Raw genomic sequence first — 22,746 nt, 5'->3', positions numbered from 1 at the left:
CAAAAGATGCTCCTTTTACATCCAACCATGAACTAGTATTTTTGGTTTACTGTTGTAATTTTTTACTTTGCTACTTATTCTGACATTTAAAAGTATGACTTGCATGCCTTTTTTTATACCTTTTCACATAATATATATACATGCTATATATACATAAATATAGGCATGGGGCATTCTATAATAAGTTAATAAGGATATAAGGATCTATATATAAATTTTATTATCATATATAACAATTTCTCTACTCTACCACTTTGATTAAATTAAAGGGATTATTTTCTTTACATGCCAACCTATTTTCAAAGCAAAAACAAACCCCAATATTTCTCCTTTGGAATGAACATCGATTGCCTAAAGAGGCTACTTGGGTGGATTCATCCTCATTGGTAGACAGAGGGTGGAACGGGCCAGTTTAGAGCGTGAGGATATGTACCTTCCCTGTGGCAGGACCGGCCTGTGGTGCGGAAGCTCATCCGAGGTAAGCAATGGGGCACATGAAGTTAAGCAGAAAGAGGCTGCCTGCATGAGTTGTGGCCACAGGAACCACAGAGAAGACCCAGTGAGACAGGAAGCTTAGCAAATTCACAGCCAGTCTTGACTTGATGACCTCCATCTTAGAATGGGAGACCCAAGCATGCTGGACTTCTGCAGAATAAAACGCTCATTGCTTTTACATACTATTTGAGTCTGAGGTATTCTTTGGTGAACTATGAACCCTTACCTTTGGGGGCTCTTGACTGGGATTTACTGGAAACCCCATGACTCAAATAGTGAAGTGTTTTTCTGGTTGGTAAGTCCGGGTATCTGGCTGTCTTTTTTCCTGTCCATCTCTGTTTCAGTTTCAGGTTTAATCTGGATGCTGAGCAGGACAAAATGGACATGTATTTGGTCACCAAGTCATGGGCAATGGAGGATGCTCCTGACCCCCTACCAGACGTAGGAGAATTTGCTAGTTCTCATATAGATTCTGGACTGGCTGTGAGTCCAGCATGTGGCCTCCCATGCACAGGGAGGAAGACCGTCTGAGACAACCTTTTTGTTTTCCTGGGAATGTCTTTCTGTGTCTGTCTGTATGCTTTTTGCCCTCTCATACAAATTTTTCTTTGATTCCTAGAATGGGACAAGTACAAAGCATCCCATTGGATGCTAAACTATTTTAAGGACTTTCGCCGAGTTGCAGAAGACTTGGGTCTGGTTGTTCACCCCTGCAAACTAACCTTCTTTTGTGGGAATTAATGGCCAACCTATAAAGTAGGATGCCTGAGGAGGGGACTTTCCATCTCCCCATCATTACATGGTGAAGGTGAGGCTGGGCACCACCTGAGCCAAGTGCCATATATCACTATGTGGCAATTCCTGGTCAAGAAGCCCTTTGTTTGGATGAGGCCATTTTTGTTCTGGGCCTCACTGCGCCCCACCCTTCTTCCTCTAAAGGAGAGCCAGCCTCGGTATCCTGCCTTGCTCCTCTTTTCTGCTACTTTTTCTGCTACTGAAGAGCATCGCTGTCCCTGTCCTGTGTTCCTGCTCCTGCTCCCACTGCCCATGCCCAGCCAGCACAGATGGAGGAGCAGCACCTGACTCCCGTGATCTCCTGATTCCACTTGGAGTCTACCTAACACAGGCTCATACTACCCAGAGGGCCAACTCTACGAAGGCCTTACCCCTGTGGGTTACAGGACACCTCAGATGCTCAGGGGAGACAGTTCATGACACATGCACCATTTGCTAATAATCTTTAAGATTAGAAGTTGCAGATCCCATTTTTCGAAAGACCATCAGCTCTCACAGGTCTTCTAGAGTTAGTCATACTGACTCACCTGCCCATCTGCGCTGTCAGCAATTGCTCCAGGTCCTCTTCACAACAGAGAGGATCATGGGAGCCATCCGAAAATTGGTCTGGGAGCAAAAGGGCTGCCCACCCAAGTCTAGGCTGAAATCGATGCAGCCTTTCTTGTGATTTGACCAGACTGGAATTTTAACACTGCTGAAGGTAGGGAGAGGCTCTGGATCCACCACCAGATTTTGATGGGGGCCTCTGAGAGGCCACCAGATGACCCACAAATTTATCTAAGGTGAGCTAGGTGATTCAGGGAACAAATGAGAGACACAGGTAGTATCTAGAAGACTTTTAGAAGCCTATCGGATTTAAACTCCTTTTGACCCAGAAGCCAGAGAGCACCAGTCAGCCATGAAGATGGCTTTGTTAACTACACTGCCCCAGACATCCATTGGAAGCTTCAGCCACTGAGTGGCTTTACAGTCTGCCTCTGGCACCCAAAGTCAGCCTCTATTTGCCTTTGAATGGCAAGACTTGGAGAGAGGCTTCAAGGGACAACTGACTTGGACATACTTGCTTCAAGGATTCAAGAACTCACCCACCATCTTTGACAAGGCACTTTGTGAAGACTTAGGTGAGTACTGGTGGGCCCACCCCCAAATAATTGTGCTCCAGTATGGAGATGACATCCTGATTGTGGGGCCCCTGACTTGGAGATATGTCAGGGGGCCACATGAGGCCTGCTATAGGAGCTGAGTCAACTTGTTGGCTAAGAAGGCCCAGCTTTGTCAACATGAGATCACCTATCTGGGGTACAAGTTCAAGGTGGGGGCAGCCAATACATGCTATCAGACTCCTGGAAGCAAACCATCCTTAACATCCCAGTTCCACCAACCCAAAAGCAAGTATGGGAATTTCTGGGATGTGCTGGGTTTTGTAGACTTTGGATGCCAGGGTTAACTGAGATAGCCAAACCGTTAGTATGAGGCCACCAGGGACCAAGAAGACAAAATAGAATGGACCCCTAAGATAGACATGGCTTTTAAGACTCTAGGAAGAGCTTTATTGGAGGTGCTGGCCCTGGTCCTCCTTGACATTCACAAATCTTTCCACCTGTATGTGGATCAGAGAAAGGGAACAGCAAAGGGGATGTTTGCCCAGACTGTGGAACCATGGAAAAGACCTGTGGCTTATTTATCTAAGAATCCAGAGACCCAAGGATGGCCAGCCTGCCTCCTGATCAGAGCTTCCATTTTCCTGCTAGTCAAGGATGCTGAGAATATAACCATGGAGCAGGAACTTGTTCTCACCACCCACCCCCACTCCCATGCTAGTGAGGAGACTCTCAGGAATCCACCCAGCCAGTGGCTGTCCAATGCCAGACAGGTGCACTTTCAGGCTCTACCTTTGAATCCCCTTCATATAAGATAAAACCCATCATCTGCCCTAAACCCAGCCATCCCATTACCTGACCCATCCTTAGACATTCAGCATGATTGTTCTGTAGTTCTGGGACACATCCAAAGCATCATGCTGGACTTGACTGACATACCCTGGCCAGACTCAGAACTTATCTACTTCATGGATGGGAACAGCTTCATCCAGAATGGAATCAGGTACACAGGTGCAGTGGCAGTAGACTGGGATTCTGTTATTTGGGCAACTTCTTTGCTTCTGGAACTTCAGCCCAGAAAGCTAAACTAAAGGCTCTAACTTGGGTTTTAAAACTGGTGAAAGGGGCCGTAGCTAACATCTACACTGGCAGCAATGGCTCATGTACATGGGTCCATATGCCAAGAGCGGGGATTATTAACTACTGAAGGAAAAACTATCAAAAATAAGGAAGGAATACTTGCTCCATTGGAGGCATTGTAGCTTGCTCTCAAAGTAGCCATAATTCATTGCCCCAGGCATCAGAAAGGGGCATCAGAAATAGCCCAAGGGAGCAGGCTAGCAGATAAAACCAAAAGGGAGGGCACCCAAGTTTCCACTGCCAACATCCTGGTGGCTTTACTGTCCCCTGAGCTCCTAGCCCTCCCTAAACATACTGCTGAAGACAAACAACATCAGGCAGAATGCCAAGGAGTTCACAGAAGAGACGGATGGGTGCTGGCCTCTGCAGGCTGCACCATCCTACCTAAGGAGTTTGCTCAGCAACCCATCCCTCAGATTCATCAAGCTCCACTTGGTCATTAAAAATGGAAGGAACTGCTGTGAGCAGCAAGGTACAAAATATCTGACTTAGGACACTTGTGTGATCAGGTAATCTCAGACTGTACCACCTGCAAGGCTGTGAACTCCTCGGGCCCCAATCAAGGAGCCACTCCAGGAACCAGAATCAGGGGTCAATAGGCAGGAGCTAATTGGAAAATACATTATACAGAAATAAAACCAGGAACATATGGATATAAATGTTTGCTAGTTTTTATAGATACCTTTTCAGGATAGGTAGAAGCCTACCCTACAAAAGAGACTGCCAGTATATTGGCAAAGAAGCTTCTGGAAGATATCATACCCAGGTATGATTTGCCTACCATGCTTGGGTCTGACAGTAGACCAGCATTCATCGCTAGCACAGGTTCTGGGGACCAATTGGAAATTACATTGTGCATACAGACCCCAGAGTTCAGGGCAAGTAGAGAAGATGACTTGGGCCCTGAAGGAGGCCTTAACCAAATTAACCCTTGAAACTGGTGGTCACTACCTTGAAACTACCTAATGCCTTACATAGGGCTAGGAATACCCCTATACTTTAGGTCTTTGAGATCCTGTATGGGAGCCCGCCCCCTCATGCTGCCTAACCTCAAGTCTGATATCTGAGCTGAATACGACTAACATAAGTTTTTTAAATCCTTGGAAGCCCTCCATAGGGTCCAGAAGCAACTCTGGCCTGCCATCTGCCAAGTTTATGAGTCGGCTCCTCCCCCTAGTTCCCATTGCTTTGAACTCAGTGTCTGGATTAAAAGACATAACCACAAGCCTCTGGAGCCTTGCTGGAAAAGGACCTCACACCATGATCCTGACCATGCCTACGACTGTGAAGATAAATAATAGCAGGACATGGATATACCACTCCCATGCTAATGCTGCAACAGTGGATAAACTGGGAGCCCCCTTACTATCTGGGTACCCCCAAGGGGCAATGCAACAACCTTGCCATCAAGTTCACAGTGGATTGCAAGAAGGCTGATTGGCCAGTCCTTAACTCCTCTTACCTGAAATTGAACACAGAACTGTTGGTTACTGGACAGGGATCCGCATTAGAAATGAGGTACCCCCAGTATATTCCCACCTCCGCAACCACACTGTAACCCCTACTGTTGCAGGATACGTGCCACTCTGCAAGTTATATTTTATGTTCTAGTACAGCTTGTACCCAGAGTGACTTTTTACTCTGGGGAGGATATCTTCAACCAGCTAGCACCTCCAAACAATTGGGTTAAAAAGGTGGCCATTTCTGCTGTGGTTCTCTCCTTAGCATAGGGCTGGCCTGAGCTGCTAATGTAGGGGCCTCAGTCCTAATACTCAAAGATAAAAATTACAAGGCCTTACGGATGGCAATAGATGCAGATATACAGGAGATGGAAAAGGTCATCACAGCCCTGCAGGAGTCCCTATCCTCCGTGGCAGAAGTAGTCTGACAGAAGAGAAGAGGCCTAGACTTGCTGTTCCTCCCTGCTGGAGGACTCTGTGCAGGCTTAGGTGAGGAATGCTGTTTCTATGTTGACCACTCAAGGGAAAGCATCCATGGCCTTACTCAGAAAGAGACTACAAAACAGAATACAAAGAGACCAGTCTCAGGGTTGGTCAGAAGTCTCTCCTCAACTGGTCTCCTTGCCTAGCTACCCTTGCCTCTGTCCTGACCAGTTCTCTTCTCCTACTGATGTTGGTTGGCTTTCACTTACGGTCATTGCATTTCCAATGAGGAACATATTTCCATTATTCAACTGATGATTCTTAAACAACAATACCAACATCTCAAGGACTTGAGATGGCCCAAAAGGGCAAGTGAGACAGGCTGACTCCTTGACAGGCTTCAAATTAGCAGTTCAAGAGAGTAGGCCTAAATCTCTGTTTCCAAGAAGTGGGCAGGTCCAGGCTAGTCCAGGCCTCAGAAGCTGCCCAGCCACCTGGCCTGAGGCAAGGACAATGGGTCAGCAGCAGTTTCTAGACCTCCTCAGCAAAAGTATCCAAACCTCCCCAGCAGTGGTTCAGAAATGTCCCAATGATAGAGCTTTCCTACCCCCACCCCCCAGAATTCTCCTAATGTGCTTTAAACTGGGCCTGCAAGCACTTGGGCTTCTCCATCTTGGAATAGGAAACCCCAGCATGAAGGAAGGAAGGAAGGAAGGGAGGGAGGGAGGGAGGGAGGGAGGGAGGGAGGGAAGGAGGGAGGGAAGGAGGGAGGGAGGGAGGAAGGAAGGAAGAAGGAAAATGGAAAGAAAAAAGAAAGTTAAGAAAAGAAAAAAACAACTGGCAACACCTGTTCAGATATGACGATCTATTTTTTAAAGAAATTAAGGTAAAAGAAAGCAGCTTTTGCCAAATTAATTTTTCCTGTGTATGTTTGTTCAGTTAGTTGACTTTTTCTTCACAGTGGAAATACTAGACTTTTGTTTTTACCTCTGTTCTAAACCATCAAATGGCATGGTGGTTTCTGATTCTAGCATAAGAATCCTGAGGTTCTCAGTCATTTTCCCCAGGATTAGATCCTGTATTCTCAGAGTCAGGGGCAGACATCCAGAGCCTTGCTAGAGAGAGAAGTTAGCTACTGTCTTTGTGATTCCTGACAGCAAACTGCTATGCATTCCATGCAAAAAGCCAGTTTTCAAAGCACTGGATTTTTTTACTCCTCCTGGAAATGCACCCAGAATTAAAATAAACAAACAAACAAACAAACAAGAAAACTAGTGCTAACTCTTAATTCATCTTTAGAACCTAACAAATCTAAATCCCTAGGCATAATGTGATAGATGCACTGCCAAACATCTGTAAAGCGGGACTCTGGGGGTATCCGTAGCTATTAGTACACACCATTGTTAGAATGCCCTCAGAAAAGGCCGATGGATTTTAGAAAGAGAACTCACATCCTTCCTACAAGACAGGCTTCCTCTCTTCTAAGCATTTCATCAGTCTGAACGGTTTCTGCCTCTGCACTGTAGCCCAGCAGTGAGCATACATTTTCAGCAGCTGTATGCCAAACATAGGACAAAGCATGGGAGCCCAGCTCTGCAAAGGCAGCCCAGGCCCAGGGAAGCTATTTACTGTTGAGAGTTCTTCAACCATCTCTGAGTTAGAGGAGTGACATCCCTTGAACTGACATACCAGAATGGAAGGACATATCCTACACTGTGGTAATGAATTTATGTCCTGTAAACCCACAGCAAGACATTCTCAGAATGAAATCCAGGGCTGCCTGTGCTGCTGGCTAGAAAGGCAGATGGTGGGCGACTTAGCTGGAAGGGCAGTGAAGTGTGTTGCAAGGCAGACTGCCGGGGTACAACATCCTGGGCTCCCCTCCTGTAATGCCTTTGGCCAAGCTGGTTGACCTGGTTCAAAGCACCTCTGCTGAGCAGAGGATATGAGCCAGCAAATAGTGGACTCAGGATAAATCCCATCCCCCAAAGTGTGGTTTTCCTATTTCTTTAAGCAAAAGTATCCCTAAACTTTATCATAAATAAAGTCTTAAATTATATGTGTGTGTTTGTAAATGGTAACTCAGATATTTAAAATACCTGCCACCTCTTCCCTAGAAATAAACTCTCTGTGTGTGTGTTATGTTTTCAGCATGTACTTAACAGGAACTTATCAAGCAAGTGAAAGCATTTTCCATGTCTGTGCTTTCCTGAGGCATCTTGCACAAAGTACAGTGAGAACTTGAGAATCTAGGTTGAAGGCCTGACTACTTTGCCACAAGGAAATTGCATGTCTTGAATCCCAAGAGTTCCTTTTCTTTCCTTGAGAAGTCTCAAGTTTCCCACCTGAAAAATAAAAACTTAGACCTAATGACCCCGGAGTCTTAGAAAGTTTGCTTTGCTCCATCCCTTGTGGTCTTCCTCTCCAATCACTGGGAGGCGGGACAGAACTCCCTTCCTGTTACTTCCCACTATTACCCATGGCCTGCCTTCTCCTGGCTATTGAGCACACCCCCCCCCCCCCCGCATGCTACTATAATCTCTTACCTAGCTCTAAGTAGCAAACATGCAGCCTCCCAATGAAAGTCTTTCATTTTATCAATAAAGTAGAGGCTTTCGGAGCAATTCATTCTCACACTTTTGCTATTTACTGATTTTCCTGGGTTTTCCTAGCAATGCAGGTTCTACTAGCTTTGTTGGAAGAAGTTTTCTGGTCATTTTTCTCTGTCCTATGTCACCTACATTGGAGAACAATTAGAGATTATCAAAATATTTTTCTCCTCCATTTTTTTTGTCCTAGTCAGATTAAAAATACTTTCATTTAATTATTGACTGTTTTTCTGATGCTTTGTGTCACCCCACAGGTTCAGTTGGGGGTCCTAGAGACCAGTGGACTCTCTCCACAGTGGCTTTCAGACTCGTCAGGTTTCCTGTTCTACTAAAACATCCTCAGTTCTACAATCACCTCACCAAAGCTAAAGATGAATGTGGTATCGCTACAACTTATTTGCCAAGAATTTATAGTAAAATACCATCACAAGTTATCACCATTATCTCACAAGAGAAATTTAACACCAAAAACTAGGAGGAAGTCAATGTTAGAATAAAATACAGTCCCTGGACAGAATAAGTTAATAACCAACCTGATGGTTTTATGAGCAACTGCCTATAACAGTGCCCTTACTTTCCTCAAATTTCCTGAACAGAGAAGAGATGTCAGAGACACATGTGTGGGCAGTGGATGCTTAAGTTGGCAGCATGCTACCAACTACAGCATCTCTCTCTCTTCTATGGGTGAGTTTTAATGCAAGGCCTCTTGCCTCAGGTTGAAGTTTGCACTCGGCTCTGGGCTTTCTACATAGATTTTTATCTTGGGATGTCTCCATAAGACCAACTTTGCACATTTCACATAACCTGTGTGAAGCAGACATAGCAAGCTAGAGATACTCTCTCATCTCAAAAGGACTCTCCCCCCCCCCTCTCTCTCTCTCTCTCTCTCCACAATACCATTTTCTACTTCTGTCTTTTTGCAGAACATGCCGTTCTCCATCTTAGAAGCTCAGGCTTCTGAGCTCTTTCATTATTCCAGGTAAAGGTATTCTCTTTGCTCAACATGCTTGTACCTATCTACCCTTAAATTTCTATTGATAATTCATTTTTAAGTAATAATAACACTATAATCTTTTATTTCTACCTATGTCTACAGTAATTAGTAATCACAAGATTGTGGAAAAAAGCCTTTTGAAAATTTCTCTCCTTTAAAGATTATTAAGTTATGTGAGAATGGCCCCATTGAGTTTAGACAGCTCATGTTCGCTCATGTTCATTACAGTGAGTTATGATAGGTAATATGATCCTTCATATTACAGAATATATGGTAAGGAAGTTGGAAAATGATAGAATTTTTTTACCTAAATGAATATTTTATAGGAAGCAATAAAGAAGTGAATGTAAACACTGAGAGAATGGAAGATGGAGGGTGGAAAGGCCACAGTCCACAGCAACACGTGTAAAAGAATATTCTTAACACTGTTACATCTGATAATGCGTTATACACGAAAACAGTCTTAGTTGAACTAAGCCACTTTTATGCATCAGCAATACACCCATCTGTCTGTTTGTCTGTCTAATTTTTGTGGTAATGGGGACTGAATCCAGGGTTTCATAAATATGAGGCAAGTTGTTTACTGAGCTATGGTCCCAACTCATTTTGTATGTTTAGATACTAGAATTTGGCCTAGAAACATCTTCTCTGATTTTCCCCCAATTAAGAATTGTTTCCCCCCCCCCAATAAAAAGGATTACAGAAATATAACCTGGGCAAGTATAATTCTTCTCTTTATCCCCATCCAACATGAACACACATACAAAATGAATATTGAAAGCTACTGATGTATAATTTCCCAGATTATTCCTTAAAAATAGTCAAACTAACATACATCCTAAAAAGTTTTTAAATTAGAAGAATTCAGTCACTTACCAAAATAAGTCCTGATATTAGTGAGGAAGTTCCTGTCAGGGCCACGTAGAACTTTGGGGTTAAGGTGTTCAAAAACATGCTCACTGAAAAAAAAAAAGGAAAAGGGAGAAGATTGAGAAAGGCATGCCTATAATCAGTAAAGCTTTCTGTTTGTTTCTTAAGGTTTTGTGTGTGTGTGTGTGTGTGTGTGTTATGTATGTGCATGTAAGTATGTGATAAAGCCATCAATAGGTTCTAGAAACTGAACCCCTGTAAGAACATTGAATTCTCTTAAGTATTGAGCCACTGCTCTGGCACCTAACTCATTTTTCTTGTAAAGTCATTTATTTCTGATGACCAGAATTCCTAGAACCTTAGCAAAGTCCCACTAAAATGAAGAACTAGTACACAGATTCTGAAAGGCAGATGACAGGCTATACCCTAAATGCTAAAATACCTGCCAGGTAACATACAATAGTGGCATGACTGTTAGAGGTATAACCAATGGGTTTCTGCCTGCATTTGAGGCCTGTTCACAGAAAAGAATTTATGCCTAGTAATATTAACCTCGTCAAAGACCTATGGTTGAGGATGGTGTAAGTCTTAATTTATCTACTGCTATTATTTTGCTCAATGGAAATGTTCTTAAATTGCCTTCTAAAAATCGAATGTTTGTAGCCATAGATTAGTGCTATCCTCGACCTTAGTTAGAGAAATTTGTTTTTGCTGTAGGAATCAGCACAACTGGTTAGTGTGCTGAGAGTAAATGACAATTGAGTGTTCAACCCTAAGTCAGACATTTATTCTACCTTCAAAGTTCAGGGAACATCACAGAAGAAAGGGAGGAAGAAAAATAAGGACAAGTGGCTGGGGGAGTGCTGTCACATGTGGTCTTCTGGGTAGGACACGGCCATCGCACTCAGGAACTTACAACCCTGATGCTTACCTGCACATGACCTACACAGACAAGCCAGTCAATGCTCCTGATTGGTTGGGAGAGGGGTTCACCAGGCTTCAACCCTAGTTTGGGTGCTGCTAGCAACTGATGGCTCCTAAAGATAGGTGAGTGACATCATTTTTCTTTGTGGCATTCCAGAGGGAAGCTAGACTCTATTAGAAGTGGCTGTAGGCAAACCTAGTAGAACATTTTCTTAATCAGTGATTGATAGGGGAGGGCCCATCTCATTGTGGGTGGTGCCACCCCTGGGCTGGTGGTCCTGGGTGCTGTGAGTACAGCTTACTTTACTGACTGGCTCCACACATGGCTTGGTTGCCACATTTGCATTCCTATCTTGGCTTCCTTCAGTGATAAGGAAGAATAAGCCAAGTCAACCCTTAACTGGCCAAGCTGCCTTGCTCATGTTTCCTCACAGCAATTGCAGCCCTAATAAGACAGGCATCGATGTACTCAAGCAAGTCACCAATAGAGTAGTCCGAGACAATAGAAACAGACATGGCCAATTGCTGGCTAATTGCAGGATGCCCAAAACGAGTGCTAAGGAAATCCAAACCTGTACCAAGATTGTTTTTCTTAGCCATTCATAAATAAAATGTAACTCCTGCTGCCATTAGCATCCTGAGATGCGAGTCTCTGAAAATCTGCTAAAATGGCAGCTTAGGAGATGCAAAAAAAAAAAAAACAACAAAAACAAAAACAAAAACAAAAAAACAACAACAACAACAACAACAAAACAAAAACCCAACAACAAAAAAAAAACCTCTTCATAATTTATCTATAATCTTTTTTCCTAGGCATATATTATATACATAGCATTTGTGTCGCCTTACAGAACCAGTTTTCATCCAGTCAGCTCAGTTAGGATTAAAAGCACCAAAGGAGCACCTCCACTGTAGTTCTGCCCCTCTCCCCCCTCTCCCCGCTCTACCCCCCCTCCTTGTGCTGGCTCTCCAGCTTTCCTGTATCAGTCTCCCTGAGACATGCTATGGCTTGTATCTCTGTGAGGGAGAAGTGAGGAGACGTATTTTTAGACTCATTGCTAAGGTAAGAGCCCCTCATAAATCATCCTGTCTACTCTTCCTCAGCCCCCATGCGGCTGGGCAGCTCTCCAGGGATCCTGTTTCTGCTTCACAGAGCAGCCAGCTGCATGGGGGAGCTGGGCTGCACACGTTTCTCTTCTCAGCTGTGGTCGGGGAAGTATTTATTGTTGGAGTGTGCTATCTTAATATGAACAACACAGGGCTAGCTAGGTTCTCATGCCACCTTCTCCCTTGCTAGGGAGAGGCATCTGACAGCGTTTCCTGTCATCAGGAAGGAGTGCTCAAAGCCCTAATAACCTAAAGACAAGTGAAGCAAGGTCTCAGATGATGGGTTTTCTTTCATTTAACAAATAGGCACTGTGAAGAACAGCATCCTGGTGGAAACCCCAACAGAAACTTATATATTTCATATTCACAAATATTTATGGTATGTTTTAAGCTAAGTTTGAAGATGGTTTTTAAAGTTAAATATAAATATAGCAAAAGTAAGTCTCGAATGCCTGGGACGTTGTATTTTCTCCTCCTCCTCCATTTTTCCTTCTTCCTTCTCTTCTTCCTTTCTTCCTTCTTCTTCCTCCTCCCCTCCTTCTTCCTTTCTCTCTTCTTCCCCCATCCCCCCTCTCTCTTCCCCTCTTGCTCCCCGCTCTCTCTCTGGAGTCTGTGTGTGTTTTCCAAAACTCAAGTACAGGATGCATGTTAGGTAGATTCAGTGACTACTTCCTTGATAAGCCAAGAATTTTCCTAGCTATTATAAGATACTATGCCCAAAGAGAAAGACAATGGCTACACAGAACCTTTAAAATTAGTCATTTGGAGGAAAGGAAAGGAGAAATTATATAACGATAAATCACAACTAAAAGACATATTTTTAAGAAGTTAATCACTTGGGATAATGATTTACCATACTAAAGTCCAAAGACACTTTTCTTTTTAAAGCAATTTCCATGCAAATCTTTTCAAAATACATTGTGTGTACTTGACTTTACCCTTAAACAGAATGTCTTTAACATATTTCAATCTTTCAGCAGTAGCTCTACCAAAATAGACACAAACTATAGTACTGAAAGCATATAGTAATATATTCTGAAACTGACTTTATTCAGAAATAAACACTATCTTCTTCCAAAACCAAGTAATTATAGGGCAGAAATATTCTTTGGTTCATTTTAAAATTTGGTGTACCAAGCTACAATAGCATTTTAAACTTGGTGTACAAGTTACAACAGTAACTATTATTTTTCATTCCATATCTGTTCTTATATGTTTTCTCTCCTTTATGATGTGCTATTTGAAATCTGTTATAGATTAAAGGCAGTTAATCAATTGTAGCTCAGTGAACTACGTATGTCCAATATGTATCAGGCACTGTGTAAAGTGCTGAGGAGTCAAAAAGGTTGACATATAAATCTTATCTTTAAAGAACTTTGAGTAATTTCCAGAAGCAGATAAGGGAACTATATAACAGGGTATTATGATTCTGAGTGCCACTGAGGTACTCTTTACTTAACTCTGGCTGGAGTGGGAGAAAATGTGCATCATTGTGCTCCTTTGAGAAAGATTCAAAAATAGTGTCACAAAGCACGTGCACTAGAACCATGCAAAATAAGAGCTGTGATTGGCAGCCTAAATTAGCGGGTCTTTGGTGAGCCTTTGAGGCTCTTCTGTGTGTATGCGATGTATGCATTGGTTTTTCTTCTTGTTTAATGCTTAGAGTCTGAGGAGTTGAGAAAGCTTGGCTTCTGAATTCTTGACAAGCAAAGACTCACTGGAGGGAATGATGCTTGTTCTCATAGGACAGCTGTGTGAGTGGTGGAGAACACTCCAGACTTTCCTTTGTTCACACTGGAGGGCACCTACAGTGTCAGCCGTGCAGAGCGGACAGGAGCTTTCGGTTGTCTTCAGAGAAATTTAGTCACTGACTTTTCCTTTACACCTCCTTCATTGGAAGTTACACAGAAAATATCATTGGAACACCAGTGGTTATGTTTACGAAAACAGCAAGCTGCAAAGTTGAATACAGGAGTCCCTTAAAGTGCCAAACAGAGAGAACTGCCTAACTGAAGGTTCACCATATTGGTAACAGTAATCTGCTATTGCAAATACATTAAATAAAAAATCCATTGAAATTGCCAAGAAAGGCAAGAAGTACATTTACAAGAGTAGGGGGAAAAGCCCATCTGTACTCAGAAATACTTCTCCATAAATCTTCTATATTTATTAATATTAGCTAACTCATTTAGCTATATGGTACTTATCAGGTAAGATACAAAACAACACTGAGAGTAGTATATAAGAAAATAATGAAGTTGAGCCTATCCTTTTTAAAAACCATTTTTATTTTTGACAGTTTCTTAAGTGAATGTGTTGGAACATGTGTCTCCTTTTATCTTCTTTTGGCCCACTGACCCCCCTCTTTTTCCAAACTTGTCCCTCTCTAACTTTGATGCCTTTTAAACACACACACACACATACACACACACACACACACACACACACACCTACCCTTAGAGGCAAAAATGAGGTACCTGTGTAAAAATCACAGGATAGTTCATCTACCAGCAGAAATATTTAGATAAAATCTAGAGGGAGCAGGTATTGCCTCTAACTTGATAGATCAGAATGTTGTTCCTTCCAGGCTGTGAATGGGTTACCCCCAAAAATGAGATTAAAGTGGAGAAAAGGGCTCTAAGTAGACAAGACAATGTGCATGCACACAGAAAGGAAGGAGGCTAGAGAAGAAGGTAGATTTGGAGGCAGAGTAAACGAAAGGCCAGATCAGGCAGACTGTTTGTTAGTGATGCTAGAGATCAAACCTAAAATCTCACACTCACTGAGTTACATCAAACTCCAAAGCTGGGCAAAGGGAAGGAAGATATTATTGTTCCTGAACTGAATCCTGGGGAAGACAGAGGTACCTGGTAGAAACAGGGTATCAAGTAAAACTGCTGACTTTGACAATTACTTCTGAGCTAGCTCCTGTAATACAACTAACAGTACAGGAGTAAGCTTAACAGATGTGCTTAGCTCTTTGACAGAATCACATGAAGAATGAGCAGATAGTAACACTGTTGAAGTGAGGCCAAGGTCACACTGCCAGTGAGGACAGACAGTGAGTGGTGGGCTTTTGTGTAGGAAACCAGGCAGTAAGACAATCCATCATATGAGACCTCAGGGAGAATACAATATGAGTATTAGAGTAATTCCCTTGTTCCACACTGGGAACAGGGGCCTTTGAAGAAACAAATACTTCCTTCTTCTCACACTATAGGTTTAATTACTAAAAATGGATCAACTGTTCTGAAAGTCTGCTTGTTATATGTGCCTTTAAGAAAACTTACAAGGTGAAGGGGAAGCACTTCAACTGATTTGATTTTAAACCAAATAAATGCACACATGTCTATTCCTCTCTTAACAGATGAGATTATATGACCACATAAGAACTCCTTTCTGTTCCATTCTGTTCTTTGTACTTTCTCTTAACTGATTGGCCTGATTTGTTTTAAAATCTCTTGCTAACTCACAGGTAAATAGTTTGCCTCAAAGTAAGGTAACAGTTTGGGCCACAGAAGCAACTACAGGCCACAACGTGATAAAACTCAATATTAATTTGAGGTACAGAATATTCTTTTTTCTTTTCCTTCCTTCCTTTCTTCCTTCCTTCCTTCCTTCCTTCTTTTTCATTCCCTAAAATCTTAGTAATCAATTTACTTCTCTTTGTGTGTGGAACCTAGCCCCCAGAAGAACTGCTGGGAGTTTGTTGTATATGATCCAGAGAATGGTCTAGAATAACATATTGTCTGTTGTGGGTGAGTGAGTTTATTAAGTCCTAAATCATGAAGGAAGGGAATGAGAGAGAAACAGCGTCTAATTGGGCACTTAAAGTACCCAACCAAATCTCAGTAGGGAAGCCTGTTTAAAGCAGCCAGATGGAGTTTGCAACAAGGAGTCCCCAAGCAAAGCCAAGTGTCCCTTAACATGAGGTTTCAGAGTAAACACCAAATAACAGAAGGTAAGTCCAGTAAACATGGACTGAGAAGTCGGGGCTGAGTGCTGCACTTCCTGACTGAACTATGTTGAGTTCATGTCTGAATTTTCCATGGCTAACCTTCCCCCTGAAGGCACTTGTATAGGATGAGATTTAAAAAATAGTAAAATCCACTGAACATGGTTCACCTTACAGCTGTGGTCCAGGACACAATGCGTTGCTCACTCTTGGGCTGCTGTGCTATTCTCTTTCCTCTCTCTCAGAGTCCATCCCATGCCCAGAAATTGGAGAATACAATGTTCTGGGTCTGCAATAGAGGCAAGGCAACCCATCTTCCAGACCCAGATTCTTAGTGAGGCCCCAAACATGTGACGATTTTTCAATGTAATGTATATTACAGAGCTGTTACAGCCATGTTCTTCTGCCTGACTATGTGTCCAACCCATGGGGAAGGAGCCACCGGGCAAACCAGGGCACTGGAATTGAGTTGCTACCCATGTCTGGCTTTCAGAATAAGCCTAGAGCTTCACTGTTTCCAATTCTATTACTAGATTTAGCATTACATTTGCACCAGATATCCAACTTACATTCCAAGGGGCACCAAACACTCTCTCTCCTGCTCATGACTGGAAGTGGGTCTCCAAGTGTATCACGAATGCACTGGGCTTCACATACTGTCTGTGGGTGAGAGGCACTGCACACTGAAGCACTGATGTTTCCAAATGTCAACAAGCCAGTTTCTTTAAACCAAATCCAAACACAACTATTAAAACTATCTAAATTCCAGATGTTCAATGCAGTCTCTAATATAGTCATGTCTCCAGTCCCTGGAATGACATTTTCCATTTTAATTTCTATTCTTACTATCTCAAATGGATTTCAACAGTTGATGCCCCTCACTAGGATGTGATCCATTCATCTGCAACAAAGAAACAAGTTGTGTATCCTAAATTAGCACATAAGGTATGCGTTTTAAGGATGGATAAGCAGTTGGCTAAAGCCTAAGGTTAACAAAGCCACTGTCATTAACTTGACTAAGGCAGTTAACCTTATAGCAAGAAATTCTCCAACACAAACTCAGAAGGTGCCTGTCTAATATTATGAATAATTGGCATGGGGCATAAAATAGACAGCTGGATTATGAAGAGTTCTGACACAACCAGGATCACAGGAAGGACAGGCTCCAGTCAGATATAGCAAGGGCAAGTAGCACTAGAGATAATCAGATGGCAGGAGGCAAGCGTAAAAACATAAGCAACAGAAACCAAGGTTACTTGGCATCATCAGAACCCAACTCTCCCACAATAGCAAGTCCTAGATAATCCATCACACTGGAAAAGCAAGATTCCGATCTAAAATCACTTCTCAAGATGATGATAGAGGACTTTAAGAAGGATGTAAATAACTCCCTTAAAGAAATACAGGAGAATACAGGTAAACAGGTAGAATCCCTTAAAGAGGAAACATGAAAATCCCTTAAAGAATTACAGGAAAACACAAACAGGTGAAGGAAATGAACAAAACCATCCAAAAGCTGAAAATAGAAAAATGAAACAATAAAGAAATCGCAAAGGGAGACAACCCTGGAGATAGAAAACCTAAGAAAGAGATCAGGAGTCATAGATGCAAGCATGACCAACAGAATAGAAGAGATAGAAGAGAGAATATCAAGTGCAGAAGATAACATAGAAAACATTGACACAATAGTCGAGGGAAATGCAAAAAAGCTCTGAGTGCCTCCAAAAAGAAACTGGAGAGAGCACACACTAGCAGCTTTACAGCACACCTGAAAGCTCTAGAACAAAAAGAACTAAATACACCTAAGAGGAGTAGTCGGCAGGAAATAAACTCAGGGCTGAAATCAACCAAGTAGAAACCAAAAGAACTATACACACAATCAACAACCAGGAGCTGGTTCTTTGAGAAAATCAACAAGATGGATAAACCCTTAGCCAGACTAACCAGAGGGCACAGAGACAGTATCCAAATTAATAAAATCAGAAATAAAAAGGAGACAAAACAATGGAAACTGTGGAAATTCAAAAAATTATCAGATCCTACTACAAAAGCTTATACTCAACAAAATTGAAAAGTCTGGATGAAATGGACAATTTTTTTAGGCAGACACCAGGTGTCAAAGTTAAAACAGAGTCAGATAAATCATCTAAACAGTCCCATAACCCCTAAAGGAATAGAAGCAGTCATCAATAGTCTCCCAACCAAAAATGTCCAGGAACAGATGGGTTTAGTGGAGAATTCTATCAGACATTCAAAGAAGACCTAATACCAATACTCTTCAAACTATTCCACAAAATAGAAACAGAAGAAACACTACCCAATTCATTCTATTAAGCCACAATTACACTTATACCTAAACCACACAAAGACCAAAGAAAGAGAACTTCAGACCAATTTCCCTTATGAACATTGATGCAAAAATACTCAATAAAATTCTTGCCAACCGAATCCAAGAACACATCAAAACGATCATTTACTATGATCAAGTAGGTTTCATCCCAGGGATGCAGGGATGATTCAATATATGGAAATCCATCAACATAATCCACTACATAAAAAAAATTTCAAAGAAAAAAACCATATGATCATTTCATTAGATGCTGAAAAGTCATTTGATGAAATTCATGATAAAAGTCTTGGAAAGATCATCAGGAATTCAAAGCCCATATCTAACCATAGTAAAAGCAATATACAGCAAACCAGTAGCCAACATCAAACTAAATGGAGAGAAACATGAAGCAATCCTACTAAAATCAGGGACTAGACAAGGCTGCCCTCTCTCTCCCTACCTATTCAGTATAGTACTTGAAGTTCTAGATAGAGCAATTAGACAACAAAAGGAGGTCAAGAGGATACAAATTTAAAAGGAAGAAGTCAAAATACCAATATTTGCATATGATATGATAGGATACTTAAGTGACCATAAAAAAATCCACCAGAGGGGTTTCCAGGTGGGGAGGAAAGTCGAGAAAGGAGATAACATTTGAAATATAAATAAAATATCCAATAAAAAAGAAAGAAAAGAACTAAGCAGGGCATATTATATTAGCTAAAGTAAAAATATGCTACAAAGCTATTATAGTTAAAGCAATGCAGCTTGGACATGAAAACAGATATTCAGATAGAGAACTTAGAAGTAAATCCATCTATCACATCCAACTAGTTTTTACCAATGGCACAAAGAATATTCATTGAGAAGGGTATTTCTAATAAACAGTTCTGGTGACAATGTACTATGATAAAAATGCCTCTTACATTCAAAGAGATTGGGACTTTTAATGGACTTCACAGCCAGAGTTAACAATAAACTTGGAAGTCACTGAAGACTGCTATCCCACTGTGTACTCAGCCTGTGTTTAGCCTGCCTTTAAAAGAGCACTGTAATATCCAACCTAACTTTCCTTGGATTTCCCATGGAATCAACTTTTACAACCTGTTAATGTATAGCTATAATCTTAAATTATGTAGTCTTCCATACCCCTTGACCCAGAGTAATGTGTGCGTGTTATGATAAGCATTTGCTGAAAATAGCAAATATAAGTTAAAGTGGTCTTATAAAATTCACAATTGTTGAATACAACATACAGATATAGCTTGATATAGAATGATGTTTGTAATACTGTTTGTTAACTGGGTCAGTTGGAATAAGATAATTCCTTTTAAAATTCTGTAAAAGATTTCTATAAAGTATCCCCCAATCCTTCTCCCATGTTATACTTTCTGTGCTGATCAGTAAAAGAGAAAGCAAAGGCTCGTGTTAGGGACAGACACACAGGGTCAGACACAGACACAGAGAGATTCACAAGACAGGCTTCAGGCAGGCTCCGACTCTGAGTCCCACCACAGACAGACACCTGGAGAGGGAGGTAGAGAAGTTAGATCTGGGCTTGCTCCTGGTTAACTCATTCCACGGGGAAGTACTCTCATTTCTTGACTTAATGTGACATTGGTAGTTTCTGGGTAATTCTGAGTTTATTATTAACATGTTCAAACCTACCACAATGCCTGGGAATTGAAACTCCTAGGAAAAAGTACTAGGGCTATTCTTTGGGACCTTGGCATGGGTAACCTATTTGGACATAACCTCGATAACAAAGACAGCACAAGAAAAACAGACAAATGGAGGACAACAGACTGAGCGGCTTCTTCCCAACAGCTGCTCTCATCCACGAGGGCTCTAAGAAGGTAGCACAGTGAGAATAAAGCATGAGGTGGGCGCTGGAGGAAGAGGGAGGAGGGAGGAATGGAACAGATTGGTGAATGGGTCCTGAAATATACAGTAGAAATACATGATGACATGGTCTTTCACATCATTGTGTCTAAAATGGTAAAGTACTGTATAACCCCAACAAGCTTAGGAGAAAGAATAGTGGAGGTTTTATCCCCAAGAAAGGATAAAAGCTTCAAAAGATAGCTATAGACAACCTGATTTGACCATTACCAATGATACAGAAATATCATATGGTACCCCATAGATAAATAAACTAAATGAGCTAAAATACTACTAACATTCAAAAAGAGGAAGTCTGGCTTTTCAAGGTTGTTTTGCAAAAATTAAAATTGATTTTTAATTTTGTGAGTGTGTGTGTGTGTGTGTGTGTGTGTGTGTGTGTGCCCGTGCCCACGCACATGTATGCGAACTTTCACTTGCAGGTACCCATGGAGTCCAAAAGACAGCATCACATCCCCAGGCTGGAGTTACAGGTGGTTGTGAAACAGGCATGAGTGCTAGACCTGACTGAACTGGGGCCCTCTAGAGGAGCAGGACCCCCAACTACTGACACACTACTCCAGCCTGGGGACTCACGTCTATTTTTTAATACAGAAAAGTTATTTTCTGTTTTTGTAGCATGACCCCAGGCAGTTCTGAGGATGAGGCAGGTTTATTTTTTCCCAGTCTGCTTTTATACCATTTTAATTACATGCGAGTAATAAGATCAGTTCTAGAATAAGGAACAAGCAAGGCAATAAAGTCCCGTGATCACTGTGTCTAAGGGCTTATCAGGATGGCCAAGATATCTAGAAAATTTAAAAGAATATTTTCTTCCTCCTCCTTCACCAAAATAGAAAAGAAGAAAGAAACATGGAAGGCTGATTGTGGTGGTCTGCACAGGCTGCTTCCCAAGATACAGCAGACAAAGCATGCAAATTAACAATGTAGAAACGACCATACAAAATAGTTAACACGACTAACTTAGTAAGAAGATACAGCAGTTTTCAAAAATGTCATCTTCAAAATTATTCACATTATTATTACAAAATATACAATACCATTTTAGTAGGATCAAAAAGGTATCTTCTTAGGGCATAATTTTGCATCGTTTCAACACAAACAGAAATTGTAGAGAAAAGGAATGGCTGATGTTTACTGACATCTACTGAATGCTACCATGTGACAGACACTTGCTTATAATCTTTCAGTTACAGCTTTTGTCATCTGATCACCCAAGACAGCCCACCTAAAGTTTAGCAGCATTAGGGATAAAAACTAAGGATTACCAAGTTCAGTGACTCAACAAAGACATGCAGCTACTGGATTGCCGAAACTTGATTTAAACATAGCTCTCCTGACCGTATGTCTGAAGAGTCAAAAGAAAGCCAAGTATCCAAGCTTCAGCATTGCACGTGGGGTTCCTATGTTCAGCAGTTCCTCTGCAGTGCCGTACTGGAGAGGAGCCGTACTGCGCTGAGCACGGGAGCCTCTGCGTCTGAGAACAAAGGGATGCCTCAGAGGGGACCACACAGCCCCTAAGTGACCTAACCTGGAGCCGATCATAGCACTTTATCACCACACACCCAAGCTAAGTGACTTCCCGGCAAGGCCATCCTTAGCGCTGAAGGCTGGTGTGGGCACGCATGCTCAGATGCCCTCCCGCTGTTCTGTCTCGTGTTCTTTATCTTACTCTATGCCATAGCGGCTTACACTAACAACCAGCAGGACAGGCATGCGGGCACCGTAAGAGACAGCACCTTTCAGTCTCTGCTGGGTAACACTCATTTTTTAAAAAATTTAAGTTCATTTTGTCTCCATGTTCTAATCTCATTAAATAATCTCTGAAAATACTATTTTGATAATAATGGTTCCCTTTGAAGATTTTATCTTATCTGTGAAAACATTTCCACTGCTGGAAATTTGGGTTGTTGCTAAGTTTTCTGTACTGAGAATACCCTCAGCATCAAATTGAAAATTAGCTTTGACGAAAGGAGAGAATTACAAGTGTACTAACGTTCTCAAGCTTATTGGTTTGGTGTCTGGGTAACTCCTGGTGTGCACAGCTTGGTGTGTCTCCTACCGAAAAGTTACTAATCTATAAAGGCTTTCCTTAGTAAGTACACTGACATTTTATCTGTCGCATTTGATACTATTTTCTTAGTTTGTAGTTTCATTTCCTTTCTGATTTTCATTTACAGAAGTTTTATTTCTTTGGTGCTTTGTCTGCTAGTATGTCTGGATAAGGGCTCCTCTAGAACTGGAGCTACAGACAGTTGTAAGCAGCCATATGGTGCTAGGAATCTTACCCATTGAACCATGTCTCCAGCCCCTATTTACAGAATTTTAACAAAATGTTCTATGTCATAACAAGGGTGACCACTATCTGCTACATATAGTTTGCTCTAAAGTAAAATTTATTGCAGTTTTCTTTTCTATCTGCTACTTGTTGATGGAGAAAATACAAAGGATACTGATCATGAGGTTACAGGAAAAAATAATAACCATTATACTAAATACACTAAATTGCTTAGTGTCCTAGGCAACTACATAGCCAAGAAGGATCATTCATGTAGAAATCATAAATCCTGTTCAGTAATAGGAAAGGACACAGTGAGGAGACATATTACTTGACACGATATAACTTCTGGTTTAAATGCAAAG

General features: G+C 41.7%; 1 protein-coding gene across 5 annotated transcripts in view; it reads right to left on the bottom strand.

Moving 5' to 3' along the window:
* Positions 1 to 22,746, bottom strand: part of St7 (suppression of tumorigenicity 7) — a 243,136-nt gene that overhangs the window by 115,625 nt on the left and 104,765 nt on the right. For all 5 annotated transcript variants that reach the window (XM_052173273.1, XM_052173272.1, XM_052173274.1 and 2 more), the window contains one exon: positions 9,893 to 9,975. In XM_052173273.1, the coding sequence (XP_052029233.1) occupies positions 9,893 to 9,975 (83 nt within the window). The remainder of the gene's footprint in view (positions 1 to 9,892; positions 9,976 to 22,746) is intronic.

The sequence above is a fragment of the Apodemus sylvaticus genome, chromosome 2, assembly GCF_947179515.1.
Source record: "Apodemus sylvaticus chromosome 2, mApoSyl1.1, whole genome shotgun sequence".
Lineage (NCBI taxonomy): Eukaryota > Metazoa > Chordata > Mammalia > Rodentia > Muridae > Apodemus > Apodemus sylvaticus.
Note: the sequence above shows the minus strand (reverse complement) of the source record. Positions and strands in the feature narration are given on the sequence as shown.